Genomic DNA, 17,090 nt, shown 5'->3' on the forward strand with positions numbered 1-17,090 from the left:
CTGGCAACCTTGATAGCTTGGGGCCTAAGTAAGAGAAAGACTGGCCACATAATCCATCATCTGTTGCATAATTTACCCATAAAAATAGTTTCTAGCTCAAATGGATCAAACATTACTAAAACAGCATGTGTTGGGTCACCTTTCAATTGTCTATTGATGTATCTGCGTGTTAAACTGTTTCCAACGAGGTGGAATATTTTCTAAAATAGTGTTAACGTGTAAAAAGACAAAATATTACAGTAATTTTGTTACAAACTGTGCCACATTATGAGGCATTATTTGCCTATTCTTGCCACATAATTTAGTAAACCCTGGTGCATAATTTGGTACACCCCCATTGTATAATTCCAGAGGCCCTGATTACATTTCAAATGTTGCCCTATAGTAAGACTGTCTCCAGAAGCTTTCAGCTTTGAAATTAAAACAACTAATTCAGAGACTTACAAGATTAAAGTAAGATGACATTTTATCAGGCTATAAATGTAAGTGAACGCAGAGGTTATTTACATGTAAACAATAGTCATAGTTTAAATTTCTACTGTGCACTGTTTGAATACAGTAAGTGCTATTTATGGCAAATATTGAAAATGCCGCTACACCACCAGCAAAAATCATCTGCTCTCACAGATCAGATTTATGAGTGCAAGTGGCAGGATTTATGTATGCAAGGAATACACAGCCTCATAGCCACAAATCCTGTCACTCCAATTTAATATTGCCCCACGACACTGCAAATTATGCAGGAGTAAATTCCATTCAAGGGGGAGGGAGTGGGTGTTTCAAGGTGTGTTCAGCCTCGAAGTAGACAATTTCAAACTCCAGTCCGACCCTTTCCCACCCTGGACATGGTTAGAGATTTGCTTCTGCAAAGGGTAGGAGTAATCTCTTTCCAGGTTCGGAAGGGGAATTGATCACAGAAAACCATATAGGGATATAGAGGAAAGAGTTACTCCACAGGAAAAAAATCATTAAACCCAACGTGGGAAAAAGAAAAAAAGAAAAACTATGCAATTGTTCAAATGTATTGAGATTTCTGCTGGTGCAATTGTGCACCATGTATAATTAAAATGGTGTACATTACAACTCACATGCACATCATGGAATTCACAAAGGTTTTTCTGAAGTATAAAACCTGTGACTGGCACAACCTTCTAAGATTATATATCTAGAGTTTTGTGAATTGGAAATATTTTAATTCTCTACCCTTGAGGATGCGTAAATCTGCAGGTGTAAAATTACAAACTTGTGAATCACGTTTAGAATGTAGAGGCACATAGAGGTTTCCTTTCGACTTTCTAATTTTTGTCAGGCAGCATCCATACCACATCAAAGGTAGAATGCAAGAATTACTGGTTCTGACCAGGGAGACGTGAGAGACAGTGACTCCCTCGGCCATAACCCATCAACGTCACTAGTCCACATAAGTATTTGAAATTCCTGTATGATAGTTAATGTACTTCTGAAAGAAGCTATTGTTTATGACTTAGGCAAGTATCTGAATTCATGTTGCTAAGCAGCAGTGTAAACAAATAACATTAACTCTTATCGGTTTCTGAACTCTTTTTTTTGTGTTTTTTTACATTATCCATGAAAATGTTCTATACAAAAGGCACTACAATTTTATAAAGCTAAATATCGATCACTCGTTACTTTCAGCTACAGAACTTAAATTTAATGGGATATGCGCTTGTAGGATGCCTGAGGAAAGGTAGGAAGCAATGTTCTGAGCCGGGATGTACACAGCAGGGCATTCTTCTAGGTTCACCTCATCATTTCCGAAGGTGGCGCGTTCTTCGCTGAATAACTGCTGGGTACCGTCAAGTACAAGCTCCTTACCTGTAAATTTAAATGACAAATGCATGAATAAAGGTGACCGCTAAATTAATGTTCCTAGTTATTTGGCGACAATAGCTCAATCAAAGGTAGGGGCAATGCTTTTCGCTTCTGTAGGTCAAGTACCTCCTTTTAGGTTCCTACCAACCCCATTACTACTCCCGGCTACTGGGCAACATTAGTTCTTTGGCCACCTAGTCTGACAAAGAGGATGATTTTTAATCAGATGTGAGAGAGGCTCTGATACAGGATATCTCCTACATCCCACTGATTGCACAGAAAGAAAAGATTAATTATCTGTAACACCAGTTCCCTATAATGCGTATCTTTCCTACTTTACATATGAGTGCATTGCCAGCCCTCCTAAAGGTATAAGATGGCCTGGAGATACACATATGACGCAAATACTGGGCAGGGTCTTGGGGGCACATTATAAACAAAGGACTACTTGTTAGGCAGTGAGACAAATTCTTTCACTCATACCTGAAAACAAGGAGGAGTGAAAATAGAACACTGAACTCATCTACATGGTGATAGGGTTCTTTTCCATATTAAGTGTTTTGCATTTTTTAAATATTAACATGGGAACAGGCAATTGCTGTTAACTGTATTATTTACAGTTCAGATTCGACCACAGCTAATGTAGTCCGCCATTTTAAATTGGCTAACGTTTGGAGCCGTATTGTTTCATGTCATATGTGTTTTTATTTCTAGGAGACAATGTGTCTTTACTTTCTTTCTCATGTGAAATGTTTCCTTTGCATAATAGCTGTAGAATGTCCTAACTACTTGTTACAGTGCACGTGCAGAGTACAAGCGGATTCAATATATCTAGTTTGTGTAGTACCCTGAGAAACTAATCAGCCCTAGACTGCATTTGTATATTTTAACCTGATTGAAGCATTTTACGGGAACTATGTGGAGGTGTTAGAATTTAGTGATTTAAGCTAGTGCAATGTAGGCAAGAGATCAGAATTCTTTTCCAGACAGCTTAGAGCAGAGTACTATCTTTATGGTAGAACTGATTTATTTAACTTGTCCTTTGCAACAACTATTTACTAATTTGTCTTCTTACTTATATGACTTTGATTGATTTCAACTTCATAATTCATAAATGCATTCATATTTTCATTACTGATTGATACCAATTTGATGATTTTGAATTTGTAAACCTTTTAACTTTTACTAAACCTTTATTGTTTAAAAACGTAACCATTCTCTGTCTTTCTTTGTTGATCCTAATGTGTTCCATGTTATTTAAATGTATTGATTTGATGATTAGTCTCAGCTGTGGATTTGGAATAATCAGACAGTGCTTTATGGGCCCTGCATATGCATAAAGAAAAGGACTAAAAATTGTAGGAATGCAGAGATACATCTCAGGAAACGTAAATTAAGAATCAAACATTTTGAATTCTTCACTGGTAAGCATACAGAGCTCTCATTGTTACAACCATTCCTGAAGATTCTAGAAGAAAGACTAACAACACAATCCCTTCACGATGGATATCCATGTAATCAGTCCAACTACCAGGAGGCTCACATTTCTGTCAGGAGTATGAGCCACTAGTTAAATGAAGAAAAGAAAAACTGTGAAAGTCTCACAGGAAGAAAACCTGAGCAACCTAGTCTGTTACAATGCTCATTAGAAGGGATAGCAATTTAATGGCTCAAAATCTGGGAAAGAAACAATGCAGAAATGTCATGTGCAGTTTTTTTTTACTCTTTTCTGGATACGCCAATCTTGTGGGACAGAAAATGTGTTATACACATCACAACACATATGAAGCTTCAAACTCTTCTATGCATAACATTACCTCCTCATTAGTCTTCCTCGCCACATGACTTGCATAGTGAGCTTCAGCTCCACAACAGAACCCTCCAAAGTAAAAAAAGCCTCCCACCCCCTCTCCAGAGGCGCTGTACGGGTAAATTGGACCTGCTCTAGCTGGTCCATGGGTTTTGGGTTGGAGGTTCTGCCTTAGCGGACCCTGGGACTTTAATCCCCCTCCCCCTCTTCCTTCCCCCAGTCCTGTGGGGCCGGTTAGGTGCTGCTTTAGCGTGCCAGGGCTCTAGGAGGGGGGGGGGGGGGGGGGGGGCGGCCGGGGAGGTTGGGTGTTCACCCCTTTCCTGTTTCCAGTCGTTTTTTTATGGTCCTCGCCCGTGTGTCGGGCTCTGTGGACCGGCGCTGGCTCCTGGCGTTTTCTGTGGCAGGCTCCGGTCACTGGTAATGGCGGCCGCCGTTTTTTTCGAATGCGGTGGGCCGCGGGACCGGCTGTGGTACGCTGTGTGCCGCGTCAGGCCTGCGCGTCCCGGGGTTCGAGACTGCATCAGGCGTCCTGGTGTTTGTTGGGATCTCCGTGGCCGCTTCCCCGCTCAGGGCTTGTGTACGCGTCTGGGCGGCCTCGCGCCTATGCGTGCCGGGTGATGGGGGGCTTGAGCGCTTACCTTTCGCCGGCCGTCCTGGTCTCTTCCCTCAGCCGGGATGTGCATTTTGCGGCGCTGGACGCTGCCGCCGGTCTGGGGGTTTTCAAGCCTGCGGCCCGCGGCTCTGTGCCGCGCTGTGATTGGCCCGAGGCGCGACCCGCCTTTTGGGGGCGGGGTTTCGCTCCAGGTGCGGCGTGCGGGGTTTAGGGCTTTCAGCTGTGTCTTCTGACGCCGTCCCCTCTGGCTATATTAGGCTTCCTGCACCTGGGTGCCCTTGAGTTTCTCCGCTTTCTTCGGCTGGTGGTGTTTGCTCTCACATTATGGATCAGGATTCTGTCGCAGTGGGTCCGGTGGCTGACTCCTTGTCTGCATTGCCTTTTTCTGCGCAGTCCCTGCAATTGATGATCCAGTCTGCGGTGGCTGATGCCCTTGCGCTGCGTGATGCCCAGGGCCCTTCCTCGCCGAAGCGTCCTCACAGGGACCCCACTCCTGTCTCGGATGCGGAGGGGGAGGAAGATGATCTCCATGGCCGTTACATCCAGGGTCAGGAGCTTTGTGAAGTTCTTTCCCACATCAAGGATAACTTGGCCTTCCCTCCTACTGCGGCGGAGGATGTTTCCGAGGATTTCTTTGTCCAGTATCAGCGCAAGGCTCCGGACTCCCTTCCTCTTCATGCGTCCATCAAAAAGGTCATCGAGGGGAAGTGGCTGGATGTTGATAAGCAGTCCTTTCCACGATATCTGTCAAAGCGTTACGCGGTTGAGGAGTTCACTCGGGACTTCCCTCCGGCGGTGAAGGTGGACTCTCTGGTGGTGGGTCTGTCGTCCCAGGGTTCCATCATTTCGGAGGACGCCTCCCCCTCTGACCCTGTGGATAAGCGCGTGGAGGCTGCTGCTAAGCGTTCTTATGCTTCGGCTAATTTCACCATCAGGGCCTCAGCCTATTTGTCTTGCACGGTGCAGTCTTTGTTGACGGACTTCCAGTCCCTGGGTGAACTCCTGGATCAGGGGGCTGATGTTGTCCCGATGCTGGCCTTAATGGAACAGCAGACGCGCCTCCTGTCGGACATCTCCTTTGACACTCTGGGTGCGGCGGATGCCGCTGGGGGTGCGGAGATACAGGCCCGGCGTCAGATCTGGCATTGGAAGTCGGAGGCGGCCCAGAAGGCTCTGCTAATGAAGATACCGTTTTCTGGGGCGAAGCTGTTTGGCCCTCCTCTGGAGGTTATGATTAAGAAATCTGCTGAGGACCGCAAGTTGCTGGCTCCCATCAAATCATCTGGGGCCCGCTTCTCGGGTCGCGGCCGGATTTTCTCCTCGTCTTCCAGGGGTAAGGCGGCGCGCCCTTTCGTGGGAGGTGTCGCGGCCGGGGCACCCCTTACTTCAACAAATACCGGTCTCAGCCGGCTGCTGCCGCTCCCTCTGCCACCCCAAAATCCTGACTTCCGGCCGTCTCCCTCCGGGGTGTTCCCTGTGGGGGGACGTCTCCGCCACTTCGTCCCGGCCTGGGAGGAGTCTGTCACGGATCTTTGGGCTCTTCAGATTGGGAAGGAAGGATTCTCCATCGCCTTCTCCTCCCCTCCTCCGGATTTTTTCCTCGCTACGGCCCTGCCTTCCTCCCTGGTCAAGAGATGGGCCTTGCTGGCCGGAGTTCTGGACTTGCTTGCCAAGCGGGCCATCCGCCCGGTCCCTCCCTCTCAGAGGGGTTCAGGCGTCTACTCCATCCTTTTTCTGGTGAGAAAGGTGTCTGGGGATTTCCGACCTGTGTTGGATTTAAAATGGTTGAATTCTTATATTCCACATACTAAATTCAAGATGATATTCCGGTTTCTCAGTCCTTCCTCAGGTTCTGCATTGGAGGTTCCCACTATCAGTTCCAGGTACTTCCGTTTGGCTTGTCATCTGCCCCGAGGGTATTTACTAAGATCCTGGCTCCCCTGGTGGGTATTCTTCACCAGGAGGGGATCAGGGTTTTTCCGTACCTGGACGATTGGTTAATCTCTGCCTCTTCTTTTTCCAAGGGGTTGCTGCACGTCGGACGAGTCTGCGAGGTCCTCTCCTCCCACGGCTTCCTGATCAACGAGCGGAAGTCACATCTGTCACCCACTCAGGACTTAGCCTTCATTGGGGGTCGTCTGGACATGGTGCTGGGAAAGATGTTCTTGCCTCTGGGTCGCCGGGACACTTTGTGGCGGGATCTGGGGTCCCTTCTGGCTCGGGGTTCTGCCTCGGTTCGCCTCTGGCGACGAGATCAGGGCCTGATGTCGGCGACCATAAATGTGCTCCCCTGGGTTCGCCTCCACCTTTATCCCTTGGTCAACCATCTGCTATCCTTCTGGGATCCCCGCTCGGAGGATTACGAGTTCCTGGTCCCGGTCTCCCCTCAGCTTCGTTCGGAGTTGGGTTGGTGGTTGGTGGAGTCTCACCTCTCAGAGGGTCTTCCCTTCTTGGTGTCCCCGTCCAGGGTGGTCACGACCGATGCCAGTCTCCTCGGCTGGGGGGCGACCTTGGGCGCGGGGTCGATACAGGATCGTTGGGATCTCCTACAGTCCCGCTGCTCCTCGAACTATCCGGAGTTGAGGGCAGTCCTCCTGGCCTGCAGTCATTTTGCTCCTTCTCTACGGGGTCACCATGTGTTGGTCAGGACAGACAACCAGGTTGTGAGGAGCTATGTCAACCATCAGGGGGGGTGCAGGGTTCGCTCCCTTTGGTTGCTGACTCAGGAGTTGTTGTCTTGGGCAGAGTTGTCGGTCCTGTCTCTTCGGGCTGTCTATCACCCGGGGTCCGATAATGTGGAGGCGGATCGTCTGAGTCGGATCTTTCCGTCGTTGCCTTGTCTCTCCCTGACTCCGGTGGTGTTTCAACGCCTGGTGTCTCGCTTCGGTGTGCCGCTGGTGGATCTGTTCGCGGACGGGGAATCGGCCCTCCTTCCCAAGTTCTGCTCTCTCCTCCCGGTCCCGGGGGTGTGGCGTGTGGATGCTCTGTCATTCACTTGGCCCTCCGGTCTTCTGTACGCATTTCCCCTGTTCCCCCTGATCCCTCGGGTCCTCTGCAAGGTTCGCTTGGACAGGGCCAGGGTGCTTCTGGTGGTTCCCGGCTGGGTCCGCCGCCCCTGGTACCCTCTCCTTTGCGAGCTGGCGGTTCACGCCTACTGGCCGATCCCGGATCTTCCTTTTCCTTTGAAGGGCCCCCCGCTCCTGGAGTCGGTGTTGCGCCGGCTCCATCTGCAGGCCTGCCTCTTGAGTGGGTGACGTTGCTTGCTCGGGGTTGTTCTTCTGGAGTGGTGGATTTGCTGCAGGGCTCCCGCAGGTCTTCCACCTTGTCCTCCTATGCCCGGCACTGGGATTCTTTCTCGCGTTGGTGCGGTCTGCAAGGTGCTGACCCCGCCTCCGTGGATTCCTTGCGGGTCCTGGATTTTCTTGCTGAGGGGTTTTCCTTGGGCTTGGCACCTTCATCCCTGAGGGCCCAGTGGGCGGCCTTGCGGGCCTTCCGCAGTCCGGATTTCGACGGGCTGGATTCCCTGGTGGCTCATTTGCTCCGGAGTTGTTTTCTCCGTCGCCCTCGGACGCTCTGCCTGTCTCCCCCTTGGGATCTCCCTCTCGTTCTGCGAGCCCTTCATGGTCCCCCTTTTGAACCCCTGGCATCGGTGGCTCTGAGGTTTATCACTTTTAAGGTGGTTTTCCTGGTGGCCGTTGTGTCTGCCGGGCGGATGGGCGAGCTGGGTTCGTTCCTCCGCTCCCCTCCCTTCTTGCGAGTTTTGCCTGACAGGTTGATTCTCCGTCATGACCCCCGTTTTCTTCCCAAGGTTCCTTCCTTGGTGAACCGGTCTCGGAGGTATCGTTGCCTTCTTTCCCTCCCGACACGGATCCTTCCTTGTCCTTGCTGGATGTCCGGCGTGCTGTTTTGGTTTATCTTGAGCGCACGTCTTCCCTTGCCCGGTGTGATAGCCTGCTCGTGACTTTCGGTCCCGTTCATTCTGGCCACAAGCCCTCTCTTTCCACCTTGAGTCGCTGGCTTAAACAGGCTATCCTACTTTCCTATGCTTCACTGGGTTCGGTGGTAACGGCGGGGGTCCAGGGTCGTTCCACTAGGAGTGTGTCTGTGTCCTGGGCCTCCTTCAAGGGTGTCTCCACTGAGGAGATTTGTCGGGCGGCGACGTGGTCGTCACCACACATGTTCATGGTACACTATCGCGTTGTCTTGGGTGGTTCTGTCCCTGGGGACTTCGCTGGGGCCGTTCTGAGTGCGGGAGCTGTGGCTCCTTGATGGCCCTTTATTTGTGTCTTGATTCAGATTTGCTGGAATTCCTGTTTTCTTTTCTTTTGTACTGAATAAACCTTGTGTTGGTTTTTCTGCATCACCGTGTGGTGTTGTTCTTCTTGTGGTCAATGAAGCCTTTTGGCTTGGGTATTTGCTCACTATGTAAGTCATGTGGCGAGGAAGACTAACGAAGAAGTAATGCCCCGGTTACTTACCGGTAATCTTCATTACTCCGAGTATAGTCTTCCTCGCCACATGAGTTCCCCCCCCCCGTCTGACTATCGGCTTCATTGTTTGCTTGGTGGTTCAGGCTGTTGGTTGGGCCGGCCCGCCTCTTATAGAGGTCAGGGGTGACTGGTCGGCCATGTTGGGAGGGGGTGGGAGGCTTTTTTTTACTTTGGCGGGTTCTGTCGTGGAGCTGAAGCTCACTATGTAAGTCATGTGGCGAGGAAGACTATACTCGGAGTAATGAAGATTACCGGTAAGTAACCGGGGCACTTCCAGAGTCGGGCAGTAATACTGTCCTCTAACGTCTAACTTAAGTAGAATATCTCACATGAAGAAAGGAGAATTTTTTCATGTGGATCCTAGAGAAGCTATCCCTTCCAATAAAGAAATCGAGTAAATAAAAACACAGAACAAGCATGCAATATGCAGGCCATAATTCTGAAGAAATAAAGCTGTGCCTTATTCTGCACTGTTTTGTGAAATAAAAAAATAAAATCAGGATCAAAAATGACAAAAAGCTGCCTGTCACTTCAGGGTTGTCTTGCCATAGGCCAGACTAAAAAAACCTTTTTAACACATTGATCACCCGGAGGTGCTATGCAGCAAATCCTACAACCAACCTTTAGAACGTTTATGGTACTTTCTGAAAGAGGCTGCCTTCAGGGACATTATTTCAGCTCCCTGTATAAAACAGTCTTTTTGAGCAAGTACTTATACAAAGTCAGTATGTGCTCCTGAACTGACTCCTGTTAACCTAATCTAACCCTGGACGTAGTTCACGTAGTAGCGCTACGCGTAGCTACGCAAAGTGCACTTCGTGCTACGTGAACTGCGTAGTGCACTGTGCAAAATGCTGTTCGCACTGATTGCACAATGCCGGATGTTTGTCTGCACTGTTCAAACTGCATCTTCCACTGTACAAGCGGTCGTTTTCTGCCGTTCGGGTAGATTTCTACTCAAGCTGGAGCTTTCTCAACGCAGACTGGTAGTTTCTCATCGCAAGCAGTCGCGAGCATACGCGACCACTCGCAATGAGAAACCTGACCTCCCCGCGTTGAGAATCTTGCTGGGAGGTTTATTTCCCACACTCTCGATCGGCAACTTGATGTTGCTGATCGCGAAGGAGGAAACAGTATCGCCGGGATGTCATTTTGCTTGCTCACGGTCGCCAACTTGACGTTGAGGACCGCAAGCAAGCAAAAAAAGACAGCTGCACTATGCTACACTACGCTATGCAGGTTTGCACTGTGCTACGTGCAATTCGCGTAGTGCGAAGTAGCGCAAACGCCGCAAACTACCCGAGCGTAGTGTAGTACTTCGCCCTGGGTTACCTAATACTCTGCATTCTTTAATTGTTCTAGATCAATCTGGAAAAGAAGAAACACATGATATTAAGCTCCCTCTCTGGTTCAGGTGTGTCACCGGGACTGCCCAGGGTAATAGCCCCTTACCTCCCCTTCGTTTCTGTTGCACTAGGTGATTTGCTGTCACTTTTCAATTATGCACTTTTTGCATTTCTTACTGATTGGTTCCCAGTTTTGCAAGCCGGTCAATCGCCAATATTAAGGAGAGACTCCACCCTCCTTACTGCCAACTGATCCGCCATCACTAAGTTCAGACAGTGTGTCACTCCACTTAGGCGAGGTCCCAGCCACTCTCACTATCCCTGGCTCGAAGCAAGCCTGCATGCTTCTTTGTTGATCTCTTCAGCTTAGGGTGTGGTGTCTTCCTCTGAGCATCCCCACTTCCTCACACTACAAAGCCATGGAGTTGTGAGCAACTTCTCTCCCTGCAGGTAGATGCAAGCAGGCTTGGTGGGCATCTGCTACAATGGCCAGTCTCAAAGCTGTTCATCTTCCAAACCTCTCAGACTCCCACTCTTCCTCAGTTTTAACTAGAGGAGAAAAGGTGCTCAATCTCTGAACCACCTCTTTTGACAGGTAAGCCCTGGACCACTGTACATATAGGAGCTCAATTTCAGGGACGATGAGGGTATCTTGCTGACAAAGTAGGTAAACATAAGAAAAGGCTGAACAGAAATAACTTAAGACACCAAACAATTAGGAGTTGAACAGAGGTTAATATAAGTCCCTGCAACTAGTACTGAGTTTCCACTTAATAAGGTGAGCTTGAAGGGACTAGGGTAATTGCAAGGCAAATGATAATTGTGGAACATTGCCTCACTTCAAAACTATTTTGGTCTGCCCATGATTGTTTCCCCAGTGGACTAAACAATCTGTGTCCACTGAATATGTGCCATGTTTACTGATGTTCCTCAGTAAAGCACCATGTCATGGACATATCCAAGTGTACCACCACACATTGAGAGCCTGTTGCCACTTTAAACAAAGCTATACAGGGATTGACCATTGGTGACAAAGACCTTTTGAACTATATCCCTGGTAGGGAGGAAGTCTGCCAACCCTCTCCAGTCAAATCTATTCAAAACCAGTATCTGATGTCTTCGTTGTGCAGTGCTTAATTTGAGCCAGTGGTTTCTGGGGCTCGGCACCAGTACTTCATTGTCAACACCAGCGATTGTGACAGTCTGCCACTAGGTAGCACTATCTGGCTAATTTAGAGATGATGACCACAACAGGTAATTATTCATTCGATACATATTAAAAGTTACTATTACCTGCCGCCTAAGCCATTCTTATAGCTTCGGAAGCCTGAAATAGTCCGAAGTGCGATAGTTAGTAATTGTGTTGTTACTATCATTGGCAGTATGACAGGTGCAACATGTGGTGCAAGCCGCAGTGGCCTCCTGACAATAGCCCTGGCACTTATTTTGTTTTACTAATTAAGTACTGCAGTCATGACATGGAGAAATCCTATTTGGGAGAAGAGGGAGGGGTCTAAAATTAACAAGCCATACATTAGGTTCAATAGGAATTTTTGCTCTCTGCTACAACAAAAACTGAACACAATTGCACTAAACTTGGTCTGAAAGTAAAACATTACTAATAATATGCCCTCTTTTGCAGTTTGGTGTAAACTTGTTCAATATGTTTATTAGATATATACATTACAAAAAGGGGTTACATTAAGTTTAATGGTTTATTTTCTGCAAATTAAAAAAGAAATCCCATCTAAGGGTGAAAATGTGATACTTATTCAGATGTCACTGGACAAGGGAGCATTTTTTGGCATCACCCATTTTAATCCCCCCAGATTAAGAACGATCCATGGATCTAACCAATCTGATTGGTTGGTCATGAGTGAAAAAGGTTGCTTCAGGAATTATTACGCCTGTTGAGGGATTCTTAGCTACTCACAGATTAGATGCAGCAGAAATAAAATTGATGGATCTCCAACCGCGAGTAGGTTGTAGGAGAACACAGAAAGTCAGATCCGACTCTCAAAGTTAAAATAAATTGAAGACAAGGAATCTGACAATCTAAAAAATCCACAGTGCTGAATGGCCATTTCAGTCGGGAAGATTGAAGGCAGAACATGGACGAAGGCACTGCACAGTAACTCTGTAGCAATGGGCACTGAATGAAATGCATGACTGAAACCTGCACACTGCTTCCAGAATCCACTATGCATTACTGAAGGCCATGGGTAGAGATGTGCAAGATTCGCGTAATTCGCTTTCACATTATTACACGAAATTTGGAGAAAATTACATGAAATTACACGTAATTATGAAAAATCTGAATCTACATTTAATGCTATATTTGAGCACAAAATGCTTCCTTGCTCTAAACTGTGATGCAAGGACGTATTTCGCGTTAGAAAATAGTGTGAAAAACACAACTGCATCAACAGCAGTTTGCTTTCTGGTTGTGTGCTATGTTCTCGCACTATAATTTTGCCGCTAATGCCAGCGTAAATACACAACAACCGGTAACAAGTGTAACACAAAATTTCTGAAATTACCTGAATTATACTGCTTTAATTTACATTTCTCCTAGGCCTAGTGGTGAGCAATTGGCTCTGGGGTCACAATGCCAAGGTACTGGGGATGGCCTGAGGACCAAACCTGTACACATAAGCAGGGATGCCATTTGCCTCTTATTTTTACCTAGATTGGATTGATAAGGCAAGGTAGCATATTCTTTTTCTGTAGTGAAATGTGGTTTATAGAGCCCAAAAGATATATGAATTCACCTGACTTTGGACAGTTGGGCAGAGTAGGGTTAAAAGTGTTTGAAAGACTGGACTCAGGCGGAACTGCCAGCGGTTTGTGAATGGAATGATGGGACAGGTTTTAGCTGAAGATAAGAATTGGTAGTTTTTGTCCTAATGGGAATATAAGAATGCGCATCAATTGGATATATATAACTACCTTGCTGTATTAATTGTTGGAAATATGCAGAACTACTAATTCCAGCTTGCACTTAGAATGTAGAGGCCCACCAGAGGGCGACATTGGTATTTTGCAAGATAACTAGTGAACTTTTAAATTTAAATGAAGCTACTTGGTTTATTTACTGGTTTTTTATACATATTGTACTATGCACTTTATTAATTTCATTGCTTAAAAATGCCATGTAATGTGTATCTATTGTGTATGAACTCTCAATAAAAAATATTTATAAAAAATATATATAACTAGTGGACTCCATTAAGATTCTTGTTATTCCACAATTTTAGCCAGTGAACAAGGACTGTAAAGATCCAGAACGTGACAGGAACACAAAAATTATTTCAAAATAAATCACCGGATTTGTTTCAATGCCAATGAAAATAAACCTGCTGAGGAGGGCGTCTCTGTTTGTGGACAACGGCTTTGAAGGAATGTAGTGTGAGACTATACCAATGCAGGAATTTGAAGCGGGTCCGTGGTTTGGAACTTGGCTTAGCCTAAAATGGACCTGCAGGTTTGACTCAATTGTAACAACTATGGCGTACAACATTGGAAAGCCCACTGGAGGGCGAGAAGACGTTGATAGTTGGGAATTTTTGACACCGTACACCCACTGAATGGTTAAAAATCGATCATGCAGAACTACTAATTCCAGCATGCATTTAGACTGTTTGCTCACTTGGGAGGTCCACCAGAGAGCTATATCGATATTTTGCCAGTTAATTAGTGATCTGCACGAGCCTTGTAGGTATGCATACACATTTAGCTTGTGAACAAGGACTGAAAAGTCCCGAAACACGTCAGAAAAAGAAAAATTATTTCAATGCAAAGCACCATATTTATATATAAACACAGACACAAAGCGAATCAGAAACCGGAAAACACCAGTAAGCCTAAAGGCGTTAGTCCTACTTTTATGTCTGGCCTTTCCCCGTTTTTTTCTTCTCTATATATGGTCACCCTAAGTATCCAGAGCAGAGGTCTTTACTATCTATCTTCATTGACATCCTGTGTTTAAGCTGCACAGCACAAGCATGGCAATTGTAACCCTGATCTCTGTGGTGGCAGGATCAAAGAGGCGGCTAAAATGAAAAAAATATTCTTAACTATTTTGTTGTATTTTTTACCTCTGGGCAACGGTATATAAAAGTATGTGCACGTGTTTAAATGAAAAATAGATGGAATTTAAAGTAATGGTGGGAGGGGCACTCTTCTACGGAATGAAATCTCAGTTGGTTAATGCAATCACTCCAAATGCCAGTCTGTAAGACCATATAGTCACAGAATTGAATCCTAGTTGGCGCAGTTCGCACTGTGAATATATGTCATTATTTAAAATTGCATTGCACGCAGTATAAACAGAGCTACTGGAATTATGTGGCAGAGGAGGACCAAATGACTCTGCAAGGTTGACTGGATTAAAAAGCAAGAAAAGGCTAATTATGTGGTACATTTTGTGATAGTATTAGTTTTTTTCTATTGTAATTTTTACACATTGGAGCACTGCCTCGGAAAAGATTTTACCTAATGAGCACCAGTTAAACATCCAAATGCAGCAATATTCAATTGAAAGATGACCAGTGAGCCTTTGTGAAGGGCTTTCCACTGTGCAAGGACAAATGTTGTCATGTTTTTAGTATCTTCTGTTTCATTTGAGCTTCAAACAAGTATTTTATTATTAAAATCTGCAGATTATGCATCAGATGACGGACTATTTGGCATGTACAGAAAACGCTGCAGCCACAGCACCACATAATCATAAATCCAGTTAACCAGAGTAGAAGATAGGCTGCCACAAAATGATTTAGTGCTTAAGCTAAAACAAGTGCTTTCAAAGAATACATTTTCAGTAATAGGTAAGCAGACTGTGCCAAGTGCAAAAATAAATATGTTACATCCATTGAAAGGACAATTTCTCATTAGTAAAGCAGGTGCAGTGGCACTCAAGCCCAGAAGGGTGAGTGGTCCATTGCATCACAATTATGACTGTTCCACTTTTCAAAAGAGGCATGGTGGCTCATTTTCACTGCTAGCATTAGGCCTGGGCGCATCCGTGCTGCAAAGATGCGAGAAACCCATGGAAGCTAATTTTTTTCTGAAAGGGACAGAGTGTCTGTTTCAAGATTGGAGTGATGGTCAGACATGGTGGAGAAGCGCTGAAAGATGCAGAAGAGAGACAGCCTGCAACTCACGGCCCTAGTTATTATTCGTGCAGCAGTTGCATTGGGGCCTAGAAGTGTGAGGGGGCTAACACCACCACAATTATGGCGAGTAAATTGCTTTTTAGTCAACTTCTGCTTGATGATTTGTCTTTTAGAAGTTTCATGTTCAGTGTGGATTATGAGAGAAAGAAAAAGTAGCCCAGAAAATGAACTCATTATTCCCACCCCCTCCGATCAGCTTTGCTCCACCCGCTCCCTCAAATATTGCCATAAAGTTTTGCGAGGGGGCATCATCAAAACATTTTGCTTAGGGGGACTAGGAGCAAAAAAGGTTGAAATCCTCTGATCCAGAGCCTACACAAACAAACTAGAAACCACTGTGGGGAGGGGGTTCCAGCTCACTTAATGCTAACCGAGCAGGGGCGGCCTTAGGCATGTGCAAGCTGTGCACCTGCACAGGGCCACCAAACCTCAGGGGCCACCACGCCAATATATATCCTTAATATAATAATCCTCTGAGGATGGATACATATTTGCGTGGCGGCCCCTGGCAGGGATTTGGCGGCCTCCAGCTCTGTTCCACTTCCAAACAACCTGACCCCCCCTCTTTACTGGCCTCCTCGCTCCGCTCTGCCCGGACCCCCTCTTCCGGGGCCCCCTACCTACGCTCCCTGCCCAGGGCCACCATGAGCCTAGAGCCGCCCCTGAACTGAGCAATAGCAACTCTTCGTGTGCAGAGTGCCGACACCGTGTGACACACGGTGGCACTGCGGGTTGCTGGCACGTCTGTTGATTAGACCAGCTGATAATGATGTGAACCGTGCAGGGGCCCTAAAATAACACATGTACACAAACGATGGGTGCGGTGTAGGAACAAATGAGTTCAGTGAATGAAAGCAAAATAAACTGTCAATTAATATGGTGTTTCTTTTTCGGAGAGGCACAAATAACAGTTTCCATTTCCATTCCACAGTTGTAAAGTTCTGGTTTTCTTCCTCATTCTTACTTTACACGTCTGTTTGTTGACTTACATCCCTATTTAGAAATATTCTTAAAAGAGTCTAGTAAATAGCAAATAAATAATGAAACATAAATATGACCTCATGGCTACGACAAATGTATGGCTGCACAATATGTTAATCAATAAGACAAATCATGGGATTCCAGGCCAAGCACACAAATCATTCGGTTTACTGTACCTGAGCAAGCTGGGCTAAAAGAAGGGTTTAATACTTTCGAAGACATCTCACGTGCATTCTTCTCCAGATCCACTGTGTGGCGCTGCATCTTGATGCAAAAACACAAACTACAGTGTGCAATTATACAAAGACAGGGAGCTCGTTAGAACCAGGGAGGTTCATTCATGTCAGTGCTTCCTTGCTCGCAACACATGAAATATTAGAGCAGAACTGTAGCTGCACCTAAGTTATATTTACCAGAGCACATATTTATTCGATAAACAATGTAACGAGCCTTTCGACTGATAATGTACTCTTTCATTTAGTTATTTTTAGGTTTTAAAAAAAACATCTTCCACTATGTTGTGCTCAATGTAACAAGAAAGCTTTATCACTGACAATTTGACCAAACACAGAAAAAGAAACATGAAGGAATATAGGTCTGAGAAGAACCAAAGGGAATAAGCGAGTTCAGCGAAAAAGACAATTTCTAGTTGGGAGCAAAGTTTCACATTTTTCATAAAACTGTAGAGTTTTAGTTTTCCCAGCACTCAACACATAATTTACCAAATGTTACCCACGCGTTTAAGTATGTGTCCTTTGTTGGTTGCCAGAACCAATCAATGTCCTTCTGACACTGTAGAATCAGTCAATAATATTTCAAGAAGTGAGCAGTAACACACCTAGC

General features: G+C 46.0%; 1 protein-coding gene across 1 annotated transcript in view; it reads right to left on the reverse strand.

Annotated features, from left to right (window-relative positions):
• Positions 1-450: 450 nt before the first annotated feature.
• The window catches only part of HSF4 (heat shock transcription factor 4), a 385,922-nt gene continuing 369,282 nt past the window's right edge, over positions 451-17,090 (reverse strand). The window contains exons 11-12 of the mRNA XM_086947661.1: positions 16,424-16,511; positions 451-1,836 (exon numbers count right to left, since the gene is read on the reverse strand). Coding sequence (XP_086803787.1) covers positions 1,640-1,836; positions 16,424-16,511 — 285 coding nt within the window. The 3' untranslated portion in view covers positions 451-1,639. The remainder of the gene's footprint in view (positions 1,837-16,423; positions 16,512-17,090) is intronic.

The sequence above is a fragment of the Lissotriton vulgaris genome, chromosome 12 (genome assembly GCF_964263255.1).
Source record: "Lissotriton vulgaris chromosome 12, aLisVul1.2, whole genome shotgun sequence".
Lineage (NCBI taxonomy): Eukaryota > Metazoa > Chordata > Amphibia > Caudata > Salamandridae > Lissotriton > Lissotriton vulgaris.